The sequence below is a fragment of the Nelumbo lutea genome, chromosome 2 (genome assembly GCF_056320005.1).
Source record: "Nelumbo lutea isolate HS-2025 chromosome 2, American lotus-T2T, whole genome shotgun sequence".
Lineage (NCBI taxonomy): Eukaryota > Viridiplantae > Streptophyta > Magnoliopsida > Proteales > Nelumbonaceae > Nelumbo > Nelumbo lutea.
In genome coordinates, this window is record NC_142685.1 from 46993731 (window position 1) to 47018197 (window position 24467).

Here is a 24467-nt window from a genome sequence, read left to right on the forward strand (position 1 = left end):
ACCATACACTGCTATACTAGAAAAGCGGAGGTTGCAGGTTAACCAGCAGTTGTCCTGCAAACTGCAATGAAGATTGAAGAATGATCATAACTCATAACATAACATGACCTCTCTCTTTCTCTCTCTTCATTTGATGTTTGAATCTGACCAACGATGGTGTTATATTCGCGGTGGAGATTCAGGCTGTGTGGAGGTAGTTTGATGCTGTGTTGGGACAATGATGAGGGAGGAGAAGAAAAGATAGAGATAAATAATGGGTTTGGATTGGTGAATTTAATGTTGTGTCCCTCCTCTTCGGACAGTGGAGTTCTTTGCTGACATGCATAAAGTATGGTAATGCAGGGACTAGTGTGCTGCTGCTAAAAACCATGAATCTTGATATGTTCCTTCTTTACAATTCCGGCCTAAATGAGGAATGTCAACACATTTTTCTATTGATCACCTTGAAGTTGAATGACTTGACCTAGCTTTGGGTCCTGGACAATAGTACCATTGCAGCAAAATTCCTTCTTCAGATCCTTAAGTATTTTGAAGTAATTAAATTCCTCCCTCAAACCTGCACTGTTAGGATTTTCCAACCATTTCTCTGCTATATACGCACATGCACATACTCCTTTGCCCCAGCACCTGAGTCCTCAGCATTTGCCTCTGTAAAGGGATGGAAGGCTGTAGGAATTTGGATGTCGTGTTCAGACATGAACCTTGGACGTTGAAAGTGGAGGACTACAAATGGAGTTTCAAAGGTATGGCCAGTTGAAGAAGAAAGAGATCGATGGGAGAGGAAAAGGGTATAACATGCTGATAGGGGTAAAATGGGTATTTAGAAAAGAATGATTAATCGATTTAATGTTTTGACTTGATCATTGACGGAGATTTTCATCAAATTCTTTAAAAATCTAAGGGAGGTTTTTTCTAAAATAAAACTATAAGGAAGGTTTTTATAATTGTCAAAAACTTTGAGAGATTTTTTGTATTTTACCCTTTTTTTATTTGTCCATTTTTCTACATGAGGCTCGCTCGTTCCCCAAGGCCCCAAACCGGTGACAGCGGGATTTGATCACAAGTGTCTTCTACAATGACCGTCATTGTTTTCTTATCACCGTCATTGTTTTCTTATCGCATCAGCGCTCCATACATCTCAACCGTATATTGAGAACATCTTACGATGACTGTTTTTATTGCACGCTGAAATATGCATGTAGGGCGCTCATGTGATCTGCAAAAAAATAATAAAATCACCCTTTTAACTGTTATTAGCGAGACTGGATCTGCTCTGAGGCGCCTCACACGCACATCTTCCGTTCCTATTAGTTATTATTGATGGGAGATGTTTCCAATGCACGGTGGATGTGCATTTGAGGCGCTCATTTGTGAGAATGAGGAGCAGATCCCGTCACTGAGTATTGAGTCATTTTGCCCCGTTATAAAACCTCGTAACCCTGCGTCTCCGCTCTCTCATTATCTCTCTCTCTTCACTCTCGTGTTTGTGGTTGCAATGGCGAGTACCGATCCCGAGCACAGAGAAGACGAAGAAGCCGCGGCAGCAGGCGAAGATGAAGACACCGGTGCACAGGTTGCCCCAATTGTCAAGCTCGAAGAAGTCGCCGTCACCACTGGCGAAGAAGAGGAGGATCCCATTCTTGATCTGTAAGCCATTACTTGTTTGATTTTAGGGCTTATGATTGTTACGTTTTCCTGTATGCTTCTTATTGTATTCTCATTTTTGCTACCTGATTTTGTGATTCTCTTCTCAATGTTGTCGTATTTGCAGGAAAGCAAAGCTTTACCGGTTCGACAAGGAAGGAAACCAATGGAAGGAAAGAGGTGTTGGGACTGTAAAGCTTTTGAAACACAAAGAATCGGGGAGGGTCAGGTTGGTTATGCGGCAATCAAAGACTCTCAAGATCTGCGCTAACCATCTAGGTTCTATTTCCACCCCAAACTTTCGTGTTTGCTTCTGTTTTTCGGATCGATGACATCGGTCTTTTTGGTTGGTTTTGGTTTATATTTTGTATTCTTTCTATTTCCTGTACAGTTCTGCCCACAATGTCAGTACAGGAGCACGCTGGAAATGAAAAGTCGTGCGTCTGGCATGCTACTGATTTTGCCGATGGGGAATTGAAGGATGAACTCTTCTGTATTCGATTTGCATCAGTAGAGAGTAAGTATTCTCTCGAGTAGCTAACTTCTGGTGTCTCCTAGGTTTTTTCTTTTTCTTTCTTTCTTCTTGATCTTCTGCTGGGTTTTCATTTATTACATTGATCACTACTGGCTATTGCTTTGATCTTGAGATTATATCGAATTTAATTGGACATAACTGTTCTAATTTAAAGTTCTACTGTTAAATCAGGATGAGAAGTTAATGTTGGATTTCTATTTATGATATATTTTCAGTGATTTTACATGCTAAATTGCATGTTGATTAAGATGAAGTTTTTATTCTATGCCGATGCACCTCCATGTTACATTTGTGACTCTTGTGAGAGGATGGAGAACTTAGGCTAGGGTTTTAATGTCTTGGGAGCTTGGGGAGAAGATATAGGCTTTAGTTGTTATTGATATGGGCTCGTGTTAAAAAAATAGCCCTTTCTGGTGACTGTACAACTTCAGCTGGTGGTTTGTCCTAAGATTACAATAGATTCATAGAGGGATCTGGTGGTAATTGGTTGTATTGCTTATAAATTGTTATTATCATTTTGAGGATTGAAGTTATATTGCTTGTGTTGGTTTCTTCAGTCTTGATGTTGTGTTTTGTTGGATATACTGTTTGGGTTATATTTCCTAGCCCTAACGTGATGTTAGGATGTTTTTGGTATTGTCAGAGTGACAAGAGTATGCATGTGCAGTAATTATGGCATAATAAACATGATGCCTCAATTGGCTTGGTTGAAGCTCTGCCATCAGTCAAATTATGTACCATTAGTTCTACTTGATATAAGCACATTAGTGCTAGCTGCTAAGTTTGTAACTTTAGGGCCATAAGTTAGGTACAATATCTTCTGCATCATACACAGATAAAAGCCTAAAACACAATAATATGTTTTAATTGGACAAACTGTATCACTTATCAATGTTTTTTTTTATGTCAGTTTGTATAGTCTACTTGCACAAGGACCAAGAAGGATTTCCACAAGAAAAGGCAATTTCTTCATCAATGGGTGGAACTCCTTATTTTTAGGATTACCTAAACAGTGTCAACCTAAATGTTCCAAATTCTCTTATCCCTTATAAAAAAAGGTTCCAAATTCCCTTAAAAGCACAAAAAGGAGGCATGGTTAACTCTTCCAGCTAAAAATGGTATATTATGTTCCCTTTCATGCTTTATTTGAGCCTTTTCATGTGTTGATCATATATCGATGTTCATAGGTTCAAGAAATAAGTGAGAGGTCAACTTGTTTAAACCAACATCTCAGCGGGTTGCCTAGGTGGTGCCGTGGTGGAGGCCCCTTAAAATGTCTAGCCACCTAGGTTGTACTTGGAGTCTTGGGCAGTTGGACCATGCTGGTCAAATTAAGTGGACAAAATATCTGTTTTGTGGTGTATTGATAGCCAGAACAAATGGGCTAAAAAGAAGGCCTGGTCTTAAGAGCTAAGACACACAACCCATACTTGCACACACATTTAAGATATCTCATGCTCTTGACTCATTCCAGCAGTTTTGACAAGTTTAAGTGGGGCCTATAGAGATTCTCTCAATCAAAGATTTGATTTGAATCAAGGATTTATTAGGGATTAAGAAAATATTTTAGATTTATTTAGATTTCAGTTTCTTTCCCCATGCACACAATCCATACTTGTTTAGTGATGTTTGTTAGGAAGCTAATTATCTTGTAAGCCTCAGAAGGATTTGATTCTTGTCTATTTCTATATATGCTTTTTTGTAATAATGAAATTTATTGATATATATCAATAATTGCATACAACACAAGCATCCCTTAGAGAGAGGTGCTTTCTTAATGTATCAGCCATTGCATTAACTGACCTCCCAACCCATTGTATGCTCACAAACCATATGAATGAATTAATGAACTTGAATTGCTCTTGCAATTTGATGGTTTGGTGCTGACTCCAAGCTTATGAATGTGCTGAGTTCCAAGTGAACCTAATGATGCCAACTCCATTAGGGGTAATCAGAAGACCCCATTGCTAATCAGAAGACCTATGATATGAAGTGTAAAACCCTTCATTTGCTAATCCTTTTCATAGTTTTGGTCATCAAACTCAAGAGAATGTGCCACATCATAGTTGTCAAGGCATCTAGGTGATTCTTGGTCATAGTGGAGCACATAGTTGCCTAGGAAAAAGGATTTTACAAAGAAAAACCTAAATTCTCAGTTAGTTCATTAATTTGGCGTACCAAAAAACATGCACATCAATTGAAAAATAGTAATGCTATTTATCGATAACATCAATTTCCTCTAACAAATTGTTGCATTTAAAAGAACATATCATATTAAATCAATTAATTTTAATATTTAAGCACAACATTATAATGTAATAAAAATTTAATAGAGCAATAAACAATTACATCCTAAAAAATTAATTGCAACTGAAAAAAGGCTATATTTTTATACTAATAAAAAATTTTGAAGATAGGGCTTTTAACGTAGGGAGAAAACAAATGAGGTATTCTTTACCCTTGGATGTTTTGGGTTTTAATGGAAATATCTTAAAAATATATTATAGGATGTATTAACACACATAATAATAATAAATTGAAAAAACTAAATTCTAAGTTAGTACCTTTGGAATACCAATGAGCATGCATATAAATTGAAAAATAGCAATGCTCCTTACTAATAACCTTAATTTCCTCTAACAAATCATTGTATCTAAAAGAAAATAGCATTTTAAATCTATTAATTTTAATATTTATACCCAGCATTTTAATATAATAAATATTTGATATAGCAACATGAAATTTCTTGTTATAGAATCATTAGAAACTAAATAAAACTCATAACAAAAAAAGGGTAAATTGCTGAAACCTCCCATGAAGTTTCTGGTTGTTGCTGAATACCTTTGTTATCTAGTCTATCTTTTGTTTCCCATCCCCCTCCCCCTTTCAACAAAGTAATTTTATTATGCATTTGGTTTGAGTACTAACTTTGCAGTTAATTCATTTTCAAGTACTTGAACTTGTCATCAATTATTATTGTTTACGTGAAAACATATAATCAATATTTGCATAATCGAAATGAAGCTAAACTAGCAAGGGAAGGACTACCATTTTCAGTTCACTAATGGGTCCATATGGTCTTTATTGAGTGAATCAAGCCCAGATTAATTATTACAAGGGCCAAAGTGGCCAAACTTAAGTTATAAGCCAATTAAGTTAGGCTTGCTCAGGCAAGGCCTGATCAGGGTGCATTCATCCCTAAGTTCAGGCAAGGCACACTTTCCAAAATGTGCCTCGTTTGTGAGCCTAGGTATGCATGCTTTGAAACATTAGCCCCTCCTATAGCTAACAAATCTGGTAGAGTATTAGTTGATCTCTATGGTCTAAATAGAATTGTGGGTTTTAATTTCTCATAATGATTGCAGTCATTTGAATATGAGATAACCCAGTTGTTTGTGATAATGTTGTGTATTTTATGTGAATTGTTATTTCTGAAATTTTGATTTGCAACTTTGCAAGTGATGTAATGGCTGATGATACTTGTATAATTATGGTTGATGAACCTTCTATCCCTTTTGAGAGTGTCCACTTTGTGCAAAATATACCGAAGTTTGGCCTGTATCCTGTCGACTCCTCCCAAGACCACACATATCTGTGACCAACATTGGTAATGGCTTTCTTTCAGTGATAAAAAAACATTGTTAATGGCTTTTTTAATAATATTATTTCTTTAAATATGATGGCTATTAATAATAAACCAAAACTGATGCAGTTGTTAATTTGTTTTCTTTTTCTGTTCTGATGTGTATTGTATTTTTCAGTTTCTCCATGTTCTGGTGTGTGCTGTACTTTTTGACCTGTTTCGTACAAACTATTTACTATTATTGTCTAAAAAGATAATTAGAAATTAAGCAACTCAGGAGGTTTATGTCTCTTGCGTTCTGGTTTATGCCTCATTCCTTAGGATGCCTTGCATCATGCTTCTTCAAATTGTGGTAGTTATTTGAAATTCAATAATAGCAAGGGATGTAAAGCCAATGTATTGTGTATGTACCATAATGTGTATGTCTTTATTAGAATGTACTTACTGTTCATTTTGTCCATGATTGTTAAGATGTGTAAGTGATTCTATGCTATGAATACCTGGATACATGTACCGGGGTGCTATAGTGCGTTGGATACTTCAATTTTTAGGCTAAATTTCATGTACAATATTGTATCTAGCTGTATCCTTGTCCTTGCCATATCCAAGTAACAGATTCTTGGCAACAGTGGAGCACCTAGTTGGCTAGGTGTTACTTAGGTGATAAAATTAAAAAATAAAAAATAAAAAGGCTATAACTACTAATATCTAGAAGACTAGTATTTATTTCAATATTTTCAAATAAAATACCATTATAATATACTTCTATTAGAGCAGTTTCATGTCAAATTAGCAGCTAAAGAAGACTATAACTACTAATAAAAATTTGAGATGGAATAATGAAAAGAGAAAAAAACCTCTTCTAAATACAGAATCCTGTCCTACCTGGTTAAAAGGCTGGTTACTTAGAATTATCAACGATGGTAATCGGTGAAGTGACCACCTTAATATGCTCTGGAAACATTAAAGGCTACTACCATTGAAGTTGGAATAATGAAAAGAGAAAAAAACCTCTTCTAAATACAGAATCTTGTCCTACCTGGTTAAAAGGCTGGTTACTTAGAATTATCAACGATGGTAATAGTTGAAGTGATGGCCTTAATATGCTCTGAAACATTAAAGGCTACTGCCATTGAAGTTGGAAGTTTTCTTCACTTTTTACGCTAGAGGGCCTTTCTGGTGACATGTTTTAGGGTCAACATATGATCCCCATTTATGTTGTGGTTAAGTCTCATGTACTTTTAGTTCCCTGCTTATTATTTCTGTGCCTTAATATGGCAATTGATTTAATCTCACCATGTTTTTAACAGCAATAGGTTGCTTCTGTTTGTTGCTAGGCACATAGCATGTGCAAGCCAACCTGAAGGAGAGAGGGAGAGAAAGTAAAATAGAGGGATTCCATTGGAGTTTGTAAACACAAGTCGGAAGTTCAATCAACAGGGCGTTGAACTCCTCCTTTTATATAGATAGTAGCTGATAGGCACATGTCATGTATTTGAATGGAACAATGTATACCGGGAAATTGTAAAATCGATATCAAAGAAGGATGTTACATGCAATGTAGTTCACCACTTTAGTTGATGGGAGTCTTACATGTGAAGCCATGTGTAGATCTGAAAACTGTGCATGGCATATTAATGCTTTCAAGTTTCCTCCATCTAAACCAGATATTTTGATCTGGTGAAACCTTTAAGGTATTTCAGAAGTTAAGCATATTGCCTGCATTTTTTGAGCAAAATAGCCACGTGATTGGTGCCGTCAGTATTCATTTACTAAGTATTAAGGCAAGAGCAGAGAGAAGGAAATTAGATGGGAGATTGAATCAAGTGTTTGGTGGTGGCAATTCTCTCCATGGGTATGTGGAGTTGAGAGGCATGCTTGGGTAGAAGTGGTGTTAGGGGCCAGTGGTTGGTGCAATAGTAGAATCTCAGGCTCACAATTGTTAGAATGCTGGGTTCGAGTCTGAGAGCAGCTACTTAGGGCAAAGTACCAAAAGGTTAGGCCCATGTTTGGTCCTCTTGGGTAATGACCTTATTTAGAAAGGAAGTAGTGTACTAGTACTGACATGAAGCCAGATTCTAAAGCAAGCTTAAGCAATTATATAGTACTATTTTTTTTCCTAGTTTTTTTTACCAGACTTCTTACTGACATGAGTTTTTGGTTGCAGACTGCAAAACCTTCATGGAAACGGTTCAAGAGGTTGCTGAAATCCAAGGGAAGAAAGAGGAAAATAAAGAAGCCACTGCAACTGCTGGACTCCTTGAGAAGTTGAGTGTTGGGGAGGAAATAACCAAGGATAAAACTGGAGAAGAGGTGGTTGATGCAGTCAAGAAGGAAGCTGATAGTGAGCAGGCGAAACCAGCAGAGGAAAAGAAAGAGGAATCAACTTCCTCAGCCTAGGTCCGCTGGGAGTACGCAAATTCTGGGTTGTCCTCAATGAGGCTAGTGGTCTGTCCTCTTTCCCGCAGATCTTTGGTTTAATATATACACAATTATTTTTCAATTCGTTGGGATCTGTGGGTGGAAATGGTGTCAGTGTGGGTCGTTTGGTGTAAGTCTTGTCAACAAATTCATTGGAATTGGGTCCATTGCATGTTGAGGGGTCTGGGTTCTTATTGTGTGCAAGTTGTCATGTGAGGGTACGGTTAGAAGTTTTTGAAAAAAAAGTGTTCATTTTGGAGGTTTTCTTTGAGGGCTTATCTGTAAGTTGCTTATGCAGTTTTGCTCCAGAGGCTATGTTGCACTAAGATTAATATATTTTTAAACAGCGAACTTTTTATTCGAAGTTCATTATCTTAGCCAGATCAAATTGATGCTACTTTTTTTTTTTTGAAAAAGGTAAAAGTAAATTTTATTGATGGGGACAATAATTATGCAAAGCGGGATGAGACATGAAGTCAGCACCCCCACATAAAGAGATCAAAGATCCCATACACTGACTGACTTAAGCTGACTTAAGCATCAGCAATACATTCTGATTACAAAACTCAGGAAGAACTGATAACCAGGATGCTAATTTAGCCACTATACCCTGGATCAACACCTCCGGCTTCTTTTATCGTTTCTGAAAATTCTGTTATTCCTCTGACCATATAGTGCTGATAACTGTCGCAGGGATAGATCTCCAGATGAGCTTGCCTTTCTTTGATAACCCCGGAAGGTTCCAGCCTTCTAACAGTTCCTTTACATTGTTCGGCGTAACCCAGCATACCCCCACAGCAGAGAAGTGGGACCAAAATTTCCAAGCCAAATTGCAATGAATCCAGAGATGGTCCATAGTCTCCTCGACCCGACCACGATTTCCACAGCCCAAGTCCTCTAGGTTGAATGCCCTCTTAGTCAGGTTGCTTCTTGTTAAGCATTTTCCTAGCGCAGAGGTCCAGACCAGGAGATGAGACCCATATTTGTCCAGAGGGGAAGTCTGCATTCCTACAGGCTACAACCAGTTAAACCATCAGCAAAGGATCTAAACGAGAAGTTTCCATAAGAGAGACCGTTTACGTTATTTAGCAGGTTCACCACCTCAGTCATTTCCCAGTCTTGAAAATCCCTCCGGAACTTCGGCTTCCACACCACTTTACCTCGGACTAACTCAAAGGAATCAGCACAGTTGCCTCTTTGTTTTCAGCCAGTGAGAACAGAAGGGGAAAAATCTCTTCCAAAGGAATCTCGTTCAACCATTTGTCCTTCCAAAACCGAACTATACTCCCATCACCTAACTTAACTTGAAACCCACTCCTTTTAAGAAAGACGGGAAACTTTTCATGATAGATTTCCATAAAGAGCACCCGTAGGACGGAAGCGTAGCAGCAGCAGCAGCCATCCATCCCCCTGATTTGAGCCCATATTTGGAAATTGGAAGCAATAAGCTTCCTCTACCAGCATTGATCTTCCACTCCAATCCGCCAAATCTATTTTTCTAACAAGGCTGTGTTAAATGTCTTGATTCTTCTTAAACCTCCTGAAATCTGTTACTAATTTGGAATGAGTACAAATGTAAATATATAGAGTACAAATTTATGTATTTTATATTATTTTGTATGTATTTGTACTGTATATATTTGTACTTGTACTTCCAAACTGATCCTGTTCAGTTTGGAAGGAATACAAATACAAATATGTATAATGCAAATACATACAAAATAATTCAAAATACAAAAAGGTTTTGCACTCTACAAATTTGTATTTGTACTCCTTTCAAACTGAGCTTAAGGCTCCATTTGGAAGGAGTACAAATACAAATATGTAGAGTGCAAAATCTTATATTTTGTATAGATTTATACTGTACACATGTGCATTTGTACTCTTTTCAAACTGAACCTTATACATACAATATACAAGGTTTTGCACTGTACATATTTGCATTTATACTCTTTCCAAACTGAGAAGTTACCCTATGGACTTTCTTCTCATCATTCCAGCCTTTCTAAAGAAAGTCCCCTTGTAAGTCGGCTAATTCTTAGGAGTACTTTTGATTAAAGTCACTCTTTTCCCTTTTGACATATATTTTGCCTTCCAAGATGTATGTTTTTTCTCTAGTCTTTCCAGTACCGGCTCCCAAATTGTTGCTTTATTCACCTTACATCCAAGGATTTCTGCCCATAGCTCAATCTCTTCAACCCTCCCCACCGGAATGAGAGAAGTTTTCCCCAAATTCAACTTCAGCCCAGTTACCACTTCAAACCAAAGGAAGATTCCCACCAATGTTTCTAGTTGAGAAAATGAAGCGTCAATAAAACACAGTATCATCCGCAAAGTGAATAGCATTGACCCTCTCCCCTCCTTGAATAATTTCAAAACCTTCCCATAGGCCCGCCTGCCCTGCATTATTGATGAATTGGGTCAGGACTTCCATAACACACAAAAAGAAGAGAGGGGACAAGGGATCACCTTGCCAGATGCCTCTTGAGCCTTTAAAGAAACCCGAGGATTTCCCATTTATTATAACTGAAAATTTTGGTGAAGAAACACATACCTTTCATCCATTCCTCCACTTTTGGCTAAAGTTCATTTTTTGGAGGATGAAATCTAGGCAGAGTCAATTGGCATGGTCGTATGCTTTCTCCAGATCCACCTTGCACAAAATACTTAGCTTTCCTTCCCTTCTTCTAGAATCAATAACTTCATTAGTATTAAAATACTCAAGAATCTGTCTTCCCCCAACAAAAGCAATTGATTTTCTGAAATTACACTTCCTAAAATCTTCTTCAATCTCTCGGCCAGCACCTTTTAAAGAAGCTTGTAGAAACTGTTCAGCAAGCTTATAGGCCTGAGATCTTTAAGATTCACTGCCTCTTCCACTTTAGGAATTAAAGTGATAAAAGGTGTCATTGCTTCTCACCAGCGATGCTGAGTCGTGAGATTCCTGAAAAGCCTTTAGGACATCTTTTCTGATAACAGTCCAGCATTTCTTGTAAAACAAGTTTGTCGGTCCATCAAGCTCCGGAGATTTATCTATGTCCATTTTTTTGATAGCTTTCAGAATTTAAGGTTTCTCCAACTCCTCTTGTTGGGCTTCATTTAAGGTTCTGAACTGAATCCCTTCAGGTAGTGGCCGAAGCTTCCAAGGTTCCAAAAACAAGGATTTGTAAAAATTGAGATTGGCTTCTATCAGGGCAAATCTGTGCCTATATCATTCTAATACCATTCCTCATGAAATAAAGCATTCAAGTACAAAGATATTCTCAATGCAAGGCAGTAAAAGCTACTCGAATGGGCTTTACCCTGACTGAAGCCGAACTCATGGCAATGTTTTAGATTTCACCTGGTTGCTCCCCACTCTGGCCTCCAAACTCCAGTCTGGTTATGTTGTTCACTCTATGGCGTACATTCTCTTTCTGTGAAAAAATTTCGAGTTTCTATCCCCGGCCTTAAGCCATTTCACTTTAGCACGCGAGCTTATCTCATCTTTATAGGTTAGCTTGTCAAAAGTAACCTTTGCTTCATCCATCTCTTTTCCTTCTCTCCTCTTCCGAAAGTATTTTCTGTTCTTCTATTTTATCCATTTCCTTTATCAGCTCTAAACACTTCATCTTCTCTGAGTCCGGATCTACTGCCCACGTTTATCGCAGTCACACATAGAGAACATCTCATCCTCTGCATAGTATTATGCAGGGGAAATGTCCCAAATTCACAGGGGGTGGTGTAGTGTGGATAGGCGTGGGCAGAAGATCCGGAGTCATCTTCTCTTGCTCATTTGAAAGAGATTTTTTCTGACATTTATTGACGACCTTAATTGCCCCCAATTTTTTCGCCAGCACAAATGAACCCGTTTCTTCTATTTTATCTTTCTATTTTGAGCTCAAATGTTTAGGAGAGCCGTTAATCGAACGGATGAACATGTGATGATGTGAATATGCAGGTAATACCAGCAGTTTATAATTATCTGCCATGTATCCACTTGCAGTGACAGAGTAGCTTACATTTCACCGTTTGGAACTTTGGATATGTTGTATCAGAGATCATTTTGGCTACAGCAATGGTATTAGGCTAACTCTTGGATTTCATATTACAGGCTTGTGAGAATCTCTTTAGGCATTTGTTTTTGATTGGCACATTGTAGCTACAAAAACGTTGCCGTGGCCAAAATTCAACTCGTTTATTGGTTTGTATCAACAGACTTAGTAGTGACTTCTAAGTTTGTTTTTCATTTTCATCGAGAAGAAACGTACATACATGGCGTACACGACTACACGAGATGCTTGTTTCAGGCTTCTAGCTAAGTAGCCTATGATATGGTGATTACAGAATTTTGTGGTTGTCTGCAAGGGAGTTGAGAATCCAGATTCCCTGATTTCTGCAGGTGACTGGTGAGACACTAATAATTCAAAAGTTACCTATCTCAAATATGAATATCAAGTTATTTGGAAAAACAATCACAAATAGTGTAGGAAATAGAATTTACAATTGTTATGTATTACATCCCTGATCTTTGGTCGGTGAAAGGGTGTCTTTGTTTTTTTTTTTCTTTATGCAATAGAAAAGATCAAACGTAAGTTAGTCTTTGGAATTGCTATGATCCGGGGATGAGCTTCCTTGATTATCTTGATTCTTGAAAGCCTTCAAGTTAGCGAACACAGCATTGGCTTACTGCATGTCATGCAATCTACAGTGTTGTTCATCAGTGTCGATTTTCTTGTAACAGAAAGGACTGAACGGAGACGATCTTAATTGTGCGCCTCAAGTTATTTGATTGCACCGGTTCGTCTGTTGCTATCCAAATATAGGGATCAAAATATGTTGGAATGGGAATTGGAATGGTCTAATTTCATGGTTTGTTTAGTTCAAACGAAAATTAAAATGAGAATCCAAATCAGTTACAATGGGATTTCATTCCCAAGAAATAGGGAATACTATTCCACTGGAAATGTGAATAGGATTTCAGTTCTGCCCAATCAAAAAGTTGGAATTAAAATAGTCCATTTTGATTTTGATTCAGACCCCTATTCCCATGAATCAATTAGGAGTATCATCAATGAAATGTCCTGTGGTATTTGCTTTTGGCTTTTGCCCTATGCAAGGTTCAAAATATCATTACGTATTGGTCTATATCAGCCCATATGTATCATATTGGGGCCTTCCCGATATTCCCCTATAAGAGGTGTATTGGGTTAGGCCATGGTTCAAAGGGTAGCCGGAACTTAAACTGATCACTCTAAACCAATTAAAAAAATAAATAAAACACAATAAAGAACAATGATACAAGACGATACACCCTATCAGCTTATTGGCCTATATCGATATTTGAAACCTTGGCCCGATGACAATATCCCAACATCTATATATCATCAAATCTTATCAGTCAATTTTCCTGAAAGTATACAAGCTTCTATCTCTCTCTCTCTTAATCTCGTTTTTTTTTTTTTTTTTAGTCCTTGTATAAAAGAAAAGTTATAGCCTTCAAAAATTTGTATAGAAGTTCAAAAGAATTGAAAAAAGTGACTAGTTTTGTAAAATCGGGACTGATTCATCAGTTTCCCAATTGGATCAATTAGTGGTTGACTTCTATTTTTAGGATATGACTTAACACTTAACAGGCTGGTGGACTAATTCATAGTTTTTATTTTGGGTAAATTACAAAGACCCCTTGTACTATAGGGTCAGTGACAAAGTCCCCCTGTATTTTTTTTTGTGACAAAGACCCCTTGAACTTTAGCTTTTAGGCAATGACCCCCTTGACCGTTAAATCAGATGATGGAAAGCGTTAAATTACCAAAATATCTCATTAAGCTTTTTCTATTTTCATTTGCTTGCCCTTTTTCTCTTAAAACCTATTTGACTTGTTTTCCTTCTTTTTGAGTTTCACTTCACATACCATGATTATGGCCTTGATATTGTCTTTGGTTAAATCTTCTAATTCATCATTTTTCCCATCTTCGTCACTAAAGGAGTCCCTTTATTCTGTTAATGTTTTCTATTGAATGTTTCAAAACCGTTGTTTTTATGCCATTTCACCTAACTTTAGAGTCTGGCTTCAGTCCAAGAAGCTTCAGTCAGGGCAGCTTCAATGGAGAAGACAATGAACACTATAAAAATGGTAGTTTGGACATTTAAAAAATTTTAAAGAGTTAGATGAAATTTTTTTGAAGTTAATTGACAGAACATTAACAAAAGGGGGTCTTTTTCTAAGGGCTAAATTTCTGGGTGATCTTTGTCACAAAAAAAAAAGTACAGGGGGGACTTTGTCACTGACCCCATAGTACAAAGGGGAATTTATAATTTACCCTTTTACTTTTACCGGTCCGTCCGGTCTGGTCCGGTTCTATGAATACTGTCGACCCCTTTAACGGGTCAAGGGGCGAAGTGCTGGAATCTAAGCTTGAGGGGTCTTTTATTCAAGGGGCTAAGTATTACTATCCTCTAGTATATGCAGACTTCAGAACCACAAACACGGAGCAGAATAAAACCCAATCTTTAACTTCTTTCTCAATACTTTCCTTCTCCCGCTCGATATGGTTGAGTGATTGGGCATCGGATGATTAGAAGATGACCCTTTCTTTGAATCCAGTGGCGGGCTTCAACTCAAAGGTAAACGTATCTTCCCTTCTTCTTCTTCTTCTTCTTCAGTAATATGTGCATATCTTGGCAGTTGGACATTAGACAACATCACCACTTAAGCCTTCCATTTTGGTTTCGTATGTCTTAAAATAGCTTCTATTCAAATTTGGCACGTCGCTGGTTGGTTATGCTTGTTCTGATAATTGCTATATCTTTTTTTTTCTTTTTCTTTTTCTTTTATTTATCTGGAAAGCTCGGCGTTTCTTTTTTATCTTTTATAACTTTCATGTATGTTTTATAACTACGGGAAAGACACTAGATATGGCTATCATCCTTGGTTTTGTTGGTTCTGTTATTTTCTTAATACGATTCTGAAGATGAGTGAAAATTTTGAAACTTCTACTCGCATTTTCTGGTACTGGAAGAACCGAGAACCAGGTTTAGATCATTTTAGCCAACCACCTAGGCGACCAATTAGGTGGGCGCTTTATATACATATACAATTCAGTCGGGGTATATAACTAATTATCCCGCCTTTATGCATGGATGGAGTATGGTAATCTATTCTTTGTCAAGAGGAGTGCATATGGAGTTAAAAATTAGTCCTTAATTCCTCTGTGTATGTTTATGCATATGATATAATTTGTCGTTCAGTAGTTTATGACTAACATTTCTTTATACAATGCTTTTATTTGGTTATATACTTGTCATCCAGTATGATAAACAATACATGTTTGTTATTTAAGTGATGCCTATTTGTTTCATAGACATTGACTCACCTTATCAGAGCAAAATGCCAAGACATCACCTAACCGTCATAACTACTCTGGCATATCCTTACATTATCACTTATTTATTTCCTTCATGTTTTGATCAGATGACTAGAATCAACATTAAAATGCCGTTGCATTGGTGGTAACTAAACTTTGAAATTTGAATCTCTTTGTATATTGCACCATATGAAACGCCTCATAATTCATGTATAAAACTCAAAGATGCCAATGCAAACCTGAATTGAGTTATAAATATTGATAGTGGTTTCTAGTTAGTGCTTCTTTTATGTTTTTATCTGCTACTTATAAAGGTTCCAGAGGGTAGTTCTATCTTGTTGTTTATCTTACTGGTCTCCTTTGTATATTTAAATGTACATATTATTATCGTGCTTATGGCTTACTTATATGTTGTCAGATGAACATTTCTTTAATGCATCTGGCAAACTTTTGTGTACATCAAAATGCGATCTTAGTCCAGCAATGTCAAAAAATGGTCATCACAACATGTGCCCATTAAAATGGGGTTGATGAGGTTTTTACATCTTCCAACCTTTAAGATTTGAAAGTAATTTGGAGTGTCATGTTAGTTTTCATGATCTGAACTTGGTAAAGAATCCTTTATTTCAACTAGGTTAAACGATATTACTTTTGCTAATTTTGAAATATAACATATTAAAATTGTGCATCTTAAATGTTCTATATAGGAACTATAACTCCACTCACAACCTCTTGGTTCCTTCTGATTATTTGAATTCTTAACAAAGTTGTGCATGTGACAATCAGAAAAAAAATATAATAATAACAACAACAAAAATTGTTCATGATCCTTCTCTATGAGACAAATGAATGAATTTTAAGGTTTCCTTTCTTTCCTGTAGAACAAAAAAAAAAGTGCATGAATGAATGCTCCCTTTTCCTTCCATCTACATATTATTTACTAACTCCATCAACAGGTGCTTTCAAAACTCCAAAATATTTCAATACCTTATAAGGGAGCTCCTAGGTTGAAGACCAACTTCATTGCAGTATCCTCACAGCTATGGCTTCATTCAAGGAGGAATATAAAGGAAAATAGAGGCAGCTTGGTTCACTTAGCTGCAGATAGTAATCATGTGGCCACAGACCCCACTAGTAACGATTCCAAAAATGTGGAAAGTATAATCTCTGATAACCAGTTCTCAGCAGCGAAATCTGTAACCTTGAATTCTCAACTTGAAACTAGTGCCAACAATGAACCAGTGCCTCAAATCTCAGAAGCTTCTGATGGGTTACAAGGTCCTAACGTGAAGCAGAAGGAGTCATCTTCTCCAGATGTCCAACCTACACTGAAGAGATCACCATTGACAGCAAGAGAGAAACTGAGAGCTGCCCGTGTTCTCAGTCAATATACAGAATCAAAGCCTTCTAAATCAGATATGGGAATGGGAAGCAAAGTTTTGGATGCTTTAAGAGAAAGTGATCGAGGGAAGAAAAGATCTGGTCTTCCTGAAGCTCCTTCAAACTTGTTTGATGACAGCAAAAGGGGGTTACCAAAGCAAGGCTGGACTTTTCAGTTTCCAGGGGGTACTGATCTGTTTATCATTATATTCTCATTTGTCTTCATCAGTACAGTAATGTTTGCAACAACTTATGTTGTATGGAAAGCTGGTGCCATCCATTTTAATGAGTATTAGAGATGCTTCAGGTACCACCACTCCCCCTCTAGATAAGCTGCTACTTGAAGCATTAATGGAGCAAGCTGAGAGCTTACATGATTTTATACTTCAGAAAGTTGCATAAATTTGGTAGTTTTGAAGCTTAAATGTAAAATATATACTGAAATGCAATTTCCTTTGTTTTGTCCCTCTTAAAATTTTGACTATCTATGCTTGTCAAATGTACCTGTGCTCTGCTTCTGAACTTGTACTGCTAGGAGATACCTATGTGATACACAAGTTATAATATTTATTTGGTTATTAATTTCATTAATTGATATATACTTAAAGGAAAGCAGCACATAAATGGCTCCATCTTTTGTTCAATCATATGAACTGATACTATATCTGCAAATTCCAGATTTCTTTGCTGATCAAAAAAAAAAAAAAAAGAATCCAGATTGCCGGATTGTTTTCACATTTTTACTATGTCCCTGTTTGTTTATGACAAGCTGCATCTCTAAAGACACCATGAAGACATTCAAAGAAACTTTTATAAATCTCTAAACCAGGCAAGAATTTACTGAAGTAACAGAAATGCTTTAATATATCCTCTGCTCCATATCTGGTGTTTCAGTCCGAAAAACATTGAAATCAGATATCTAATGGTGTAAGAGAGCAGAAAGGAGAAGAGAGAGGAGAAAGAGTCAAGAGTGGCTGGCAGCATTCACTCCTTTTATTTTTATTAGGGTGACATAACATAAAGTAAAATGTCTAAAATACCCCCTTTGCCTAAAAGTATACAGATTACAACATTAGAAAACTCCCCCTCAAGATAGATGTCAATCATCCCCAACTTGTTACATAGTTTAGTATGACGCAGAGAGCTCACACCCTTTGTGAATACATGAGCCAATTAACCTTTGGAGTTTACATATGGGGTACACACTTCTTCCATTTCAATCTTTTTTCTTATGAAGTGTTTTCTAACCTCTATGTGCTTAGTTCAGTCATGCAAAATAGAATTTGGATGATATTATTAATGGCTGCCTTGTTGTCATAGTAGAGAGAATGAGAGACATAGGACTGACCATTCACACCAAATCCCCACTCTCCCAGAAGGTTCTTAATCTACAACACCTCAGCTACAAAATGGGCCATGGTGCGGTACCCAGTCTCAGAACTAGATTTGGCCACCACAGACTTCTTACTCTTTCATGTCACCAAGTTACCTCCAACAGAGTATAGTAACTTGTAGTAGACCTACAGTCATCTGTTGACCTAGCCCAATTAGCATTAATGTACACTTCAACTCTTACATGGCCATGTTTAAGAAAAGGATACCTCTGCCAGGATGTTTCCTAAAGTACCTAAGAATCCTTTCCACAATTAAAAGGTGGTTCCTTTTCTGAGAGTGCATGTGTTGACTACAAGGTTTTAAAAGGCTAAAGGTGAAGCGAGGTGGTTGGGTGCTAGAGTGGTGAGGTGTAAATCTCAAACTAAAAGATTAAAAATTATGGACATAGTTCATAAATAATAAAAAAACATAAAAAGAAGCAAATAATTTTTTTTGATCAGTTAAAAAAGAAAGAAACAAATAATTGAAACTTTATGTAATTACGTGTGACTTATTTAATGTATCATGGTCCAATAACTGTTAATTGTGCGTTCAAATCTTTTCAAGATTATTTTTATGAAATATAATCATGAAAATTTAACTAGAATTTGTTCCTATTAGTATAAGCAGGTTCTCCAATTCCCAAATGAATAAAAAATTACCAACATTTCAGTAAAAATTCCAATTTCAACTTTCAAGGCTTCAAGTCTAATCAAAGATCAAAACCTGATTTGAAATCAAAATTTAAAATCTTGTTTTCTAAAACCATGGTTTCAGTGAACATGGTTAGAAAAGTCCAACTCCATTCATTCTCTTCTTCATGTGACAGTAAAAAAAAAAGCGTTAAGAATTACCATAGCCACAATTTTTATTTTTTTAATAGAGATTAGAGAACACTAAGTAACCAATTAACCAAATAACCCTAACAGATTAAGATTTAAGAAATAAAATAAGAATTTACCTTGGTCAATGGTCACTCAACTTTTTTTTTGATAAGTAATGAATGGTCAGTCGACTGTTACAGACTTCAGTGCTACTCTGTTTTGTGTTCTGATCTGAAAAGAAAATTAGAAATTTAGAAAAATATAAAAAAAATTAGAATGAAAGTTGAAGATGGAACGGTGGGAAACTCAAAACTCTGTTTTCGGTTTGTATTCAAATAGAAACTCAAAAAAGTTATGGATAAAACCTTGGAGGGTTGGAGTTATCCTATGCGCCAAACAAGCAGGAAAGTTAGAAAAAAAAACCTTGGTTTCCGTTTCAATGGAGGCTGTTGAGGAGCACTAGAGCACTGGAGTGGTTCGTTCTCACTTCAAAGTTCTGAACAAGGAAGAAGAGAAGAGGGAAAACCCCTATCTGTTCGACTACCCTAAGTCCCTAACATTTATTTTTTTAACTTTTTACCATTTTTACCCCAGTTAAAAAAATACCATTTACCACCTCAATTGTTTTACACCTTGAGGCAAGAGGCGTATGACTCACAACTGAGACTACCACCCTGCAGAATCTTTAGAGACTACCGAGACTAGGCGATTTTTGGCTGCCTCACCTTGCCTCGGTCGCCTTTTAAAACCATTGTTGACTAAGAACAGCCACAAAATAGGTGATGTCAGGCGTAATCATAGGCAAATATAGAATCCTCCCAACTAATCTTTGTTATTGTTTGATGTCTAGAAGAACTCCTCCCTCACTATCCCTAAGTTTGTGGTTTGGCAGTTCTACTCAGTATCCAATAGTGGTATTAGCTGACTTGACTACCTGCTTACCAAAATCTTGTAGGAGATCTAGGATATACTTCTTTGGAGAAATAAAAATGCCCTTGTTGGAATAGACAACCTCAAGCCCTAGGAAGTATCTTAGAGGACAAATATCCTTCACTTCAAATTGAGAGGATATGAATTTCTTCAACTCCCTTACCTCTGACTTCTAGTTGTCCATGATGACAATGTCATCCACGTACACGATTTGCATTATGATCTTATCCTGCTCCCTCTTCACAAACAGTGTATGATCTGTCTGGCACTGCCTAAAACCCACTTGCTGAACCTACTGAACCATGCCTTCAACAAGAAAACTTGGCATTTTGACCGTATACACCTCCTCCAAGTTCCCATTTAGAAAAACATTTTTTATATCAAGTTGGTGAAGATCCCAATCAAAGTTGGCGGCCAAAGAAATGATCCATATGGAATTCATTTTAGCAACAAGATTAAACCTTTCAGCATAGTTTATTCCATAAACTTGTGTGAACCCCTTAGCAACCAACCTTTCCTTGTACCATTCTACTTAGCCATCAGCCCTATGTTTTGCAGTGAACACCCATTTGCACCCAATTGGCTCCTTCCCCTCAGGAAGATCCACCAGAAATGGTATCTTTTTATTCAACTAACAAACTGTGCATGAAAGGATGTATTAAAAGATGGAGCTTGACTACAAAAAGAAAACAAGCCCTTCAAATCTCAGAACCATTTTTAGCTAAAGAATAAGCTCTTAGTTAAGCTCTCTAGGTATCCATCTAAAACTGCAGCCAAGAAAGGAACCGAGCTTACTTATATGTTGTCTAGGTCAATTTTACATTTCTTACCACTTCTAGAATCAATTAGATCATTAGCTATTAAGGCACCATCTAGAATGTGTTTGTTGTGAATAAAATCACCTTATGAAATAGAGATAAGTGAGCCCATCACCACTCTTAACCTTGAAGCTCATAGAAGCATGATAGGAAGGAAATAGGAGTATGAACTCATCCAAATTGTAGAGAAGTTTGTCAGAATACACTAATGGATACTTGCAAGCTTCTGGCCCCTGGGTGATTTGAATAATCACCTCTCCAACCAGTCTGTTCCTTTCTCTCCAATTAAATAATAAAAAAAGTTTTGAAGCGTGGGGAATTCTTTTTTAGCTTTGAAGTTTGAAGAAGCAGGATGGGAAGGAAATTAGGAACGAGGACCCATCCAAATTGTAGTTAAGGATGTCAGAATACACTGGTAGCAACTGGCAAACCTTTGGGCCCCTGGATGATTTGAATAATCACCACCCCAATCTGCCTTTTTTTCTTTCTCCAATTAAAAAAGAAAAAGAATTAAAGGTTTTAAAGCATTGGGAATACTTGTCTGGATGTAATGTTAGGGTGACATATAACTTTAAGTAAAATGACTAAAATACCCCCTACACCTAAAAGTATAAAGATTAAAAAATTTCAACATGGTCAAGATATTTTATGTAATTTTAGGATGACAACTTTACGTAATATCACCACCAAATTGCAAGGGGTTTCTAACAGAAGAGACAGAACTAAACAGAAAAAGATATTTTACTAAAACACTGATAATGATAAAACATTAGTTTTGTCTTTGTAATATGTATTTTGAAGTTGATAAAAATATCTCATTTGTAAACAGCAAATACAGCTTTACTTATATTTTTGTTTTTGTTTTATTTTTTATAAACTTGTTTTTAACTTTCATTCCCATGGCACCTAACATTACAGTAAAAAAAATGTCCCTCTAAGAAGTATAGATGAAGGCATTTTTGTCCATATAATATATGCAAAGTGTAAAAAGGACAAAATGATCTTTGGGAAGTTTTAATTGTTTATTGTCAAGTGAACACTTCCTGCCACTAAGACTAAACCACATGTTAGTGGAAGAGTGGAATAAGCAACTCAACCCTCAAATAGGGGTAAGTTGATAAGTGAATTCAAGGAGATGCCAATATTTGACTGAAATTGCGGGGGAGGTACAAGTAATTTACCCTATTTTTAATTATTTTTTTCTCATTTAGAGAGGCTGTTTCCTAACCAGTCTCCACAGTGTCTACTTTTGTAGCTTGGATCAGAAGTCCAGCTGTTATATCACCTACATTGTTTATGATAAGCCATTTCTGTGCAATGGATCACCTCCCTGTATGAAGATAGTTCATACTTGTAGTACAATGTCAATTTTACATTACAGAGGTTAACTGGGTTGTATTATGCCTCAGTTTTTCTGGCATAATCGGATTAAGGGACATCAACATTATTGGCCATTCTTATGGTACAAATTGAGCAGTGTTAATAGGATATGCATTTTTTTTTCACACTAGTTCGTTTACTCTAGTTGAAGCTTTGCTTGTTTCTCTAGTTTTGTAGTGTTCGCAGTCATTACTCTTTTGTTTGTGACAACTTGCTGCAGATAGAATTATGTATGACACATTGAAGAAACATAAATCTGACAAGAACAGGGTCAATGAAGAGGCTAGTGGCTTTAGGCCCTATACTTAGCATGGTCCAGAGTCATGGGAATTGACTTGTTTACACCTATTTGGCAACAAGGATACCAGCTATTTTTGGACACTTTCTGACAAACCTGCCCACTTTCCATAATGTACTAGTTTTGAGTGTGGCAATCTGTTTGATTTCCCTATATCAATGAAGGGGAACAGTTTCTCATAGAAAGAGTGGGCCCAAATGAGTACAGCATATTTAGATGCACTGTTAGGTATGGATACAAGGAGCTACTTTGGAGGAAAATTAACATCTGGGATTGCGTAGTCTGTAGAAAAAGAAGAATGTATGATAACTTAAATAACTGAACCATGTTCCAAGTTCAGTATATCAAATATACTGAACTTTCTGGAAGTTGGTTTGATTTACCATAACTAGCTTGTATAGAAAGACCATTTCCATGGCGTACCCTGTCAGAGTTGCATCCTGACTTTTCAAAAGAAGCGAACACAAAGCCCCAAGCAACACTGCCATCCAGAATCATTACAGCTGAAAGATTACTTCTCTGATTCCAAACTGCCGTTTGCATCACTAACCGTAAACAGACTTGGGCTTCTCAGAATAAATGGTTTTCATCAGCTTAGGAGGTTTAAATCTGTTAGGATCTTCTATGTGGAAAGCAAGTTCTTTTAGTATATGGAAATAGAAATACTGAAAAGCACCTAAAGGAATAGTTCCTTTTGATGTAGCTAATGTGTTACAGTCTATTGTTTTTACATGTCCGTAAAGGGTTCAGATGCAAACAAATTCAATAGCATTTATTCAAGTAATATCCACGGAATGGATCCCTTTGTTTGGTTCACAAATGAAGGTTTGAGCCTTTGAGGTGGAATTTCTGTAGAAATGGTTGCAATGCTAATTTTTGCAACAGTCGGAGGATAAGTGATCACAAATACAGAGTGCTGTTTTATGATTGAATTATTTTAACTCGTACCCAAGGTTTAAAATATCAATACGCCCAATACGTCGGTAGGGGCTTATCGGGCGAATCAGTACTGCATTTTGTGCCTTTTTTTATTTTTATTTTTTGCAACTGGTTCAGGGGGGCCGGTTTAGGGTTCCTCCACCCCCTGAACTGGTCAGACCCCCAATACACCCACTGTAGGGGCATACCGGAGGTGTACTGGAACGATACGTATCGGCCAATACAAATTGATGTGTCGATACTTTGAACCTTGCTCGTACCCTGGTGCTTGAGATCATTATAGTAGTTCTGCTATCATGTCCTGTAGATAACTTAAAATCTGATCTAAAAATTCAAATGAAGTGGTTGGGTAGTTTGTAAGATTATATACTGCTGACTCTGGTGTCGTAGACTCAATGTTAGAAAAAAAAAATTTAATGAATGTATTCGGACTTCTGAGCTTTTTGAAATTTGAACAACTGCACGAAGGAATGGTCGTCCTGTTTACCTGAAAATTGGAGATGAAGCCTTCCTATTGATCTATAAGTGAGCACTTCGTATATATTTTTTATTCCATTTAGAGATAGGATAATCACATGTGTGGCTTGGGGTGTCTACAACATGGACTGTCGAATTTGTACTGAGGGATTATAATATGCAGAAAAAATGACCTTGGGGCAATTAACCCATTGAAGAAGGTTCTGTAGATACGTCTGCATCCTATGTTTGAGGTTTCTAGTTTTTATTGCTTTGTAAAAGGAGAATATTATCTCCAGAATTAATTTGACATTATTTCTAGTTTTTATTTCGATCTTCTTCGATATTATCTCCAGAATTAATTTGATATTTTTAATAAAACCCTTGTGTTTTGCATGCTTGGCTCTTTTTTTTTTATATACGATTTTGATCTAGGATGAATTCCTTACTGCACACTATTCCATGCTTGTCGCGTCTCTACTGCCTCGTTACCTAACAAGTCAAATGGGCCTTCCATTCTAATTGGGCTTTAGGAGCCT

The 24467-nt window shown here is 36.8% G+C and overlaps 2 protein-coding genes and 1 pseudogene across 2 annotated transcripts; 2 read left to right on the top strand and 1 right to left on the bottom strand.

The window, feature by feature from the left end:
* Positions 1–359: 359 nt before the first annotated feature.
* LOC148870400 (protein translation factor SUI1 homolog pseudogene) lies at positions 360–697 on the bottom strand (annotated as a pseudogene).
* A 519-nt stretch (positions 698–1216) lies between these two features.
* Positions 1217–8552, top strand: LOC148870401 (ran-binding protein 1 homolog b-like). The gene is made up of 4 exons (XM_088971528.1): positions 1217–1647; positions 1772–1923; positions 2036–2161; positions 7930–8552. Exons 1-4 carry the CDS (start codon positions 1328–1330, stop codon positions 8160–8162), a joined length of 831 nt encoding a protein of 276 aa, XP_088827654.1. The 5' UTR covers positions 1217–1327; the 3' UTR covers positions 8163–8552.
* Positions 8553–14586: 6034 nt separating this feature from the next.
* On the top strand, positions 14587–17521 carry LOC148870402 (uncharacterized). The gene is made up of 2 exons (XM_088972006.1): positions 14587–14789; positions 16486–17521. The coding sequence occupies exons 1-2, from the start codon at positions 14748–14750 to the stop codon at positions 17203–17205; spliced, it is 762 nt and encodes a 253-aa protein (XP_088828132.1). The 5' UTR covers positions 14587–14747; the 3' UTR covers positions 17206–17521.
* Positions 17522–24467: the final 6946 nt, after the last annotated feature.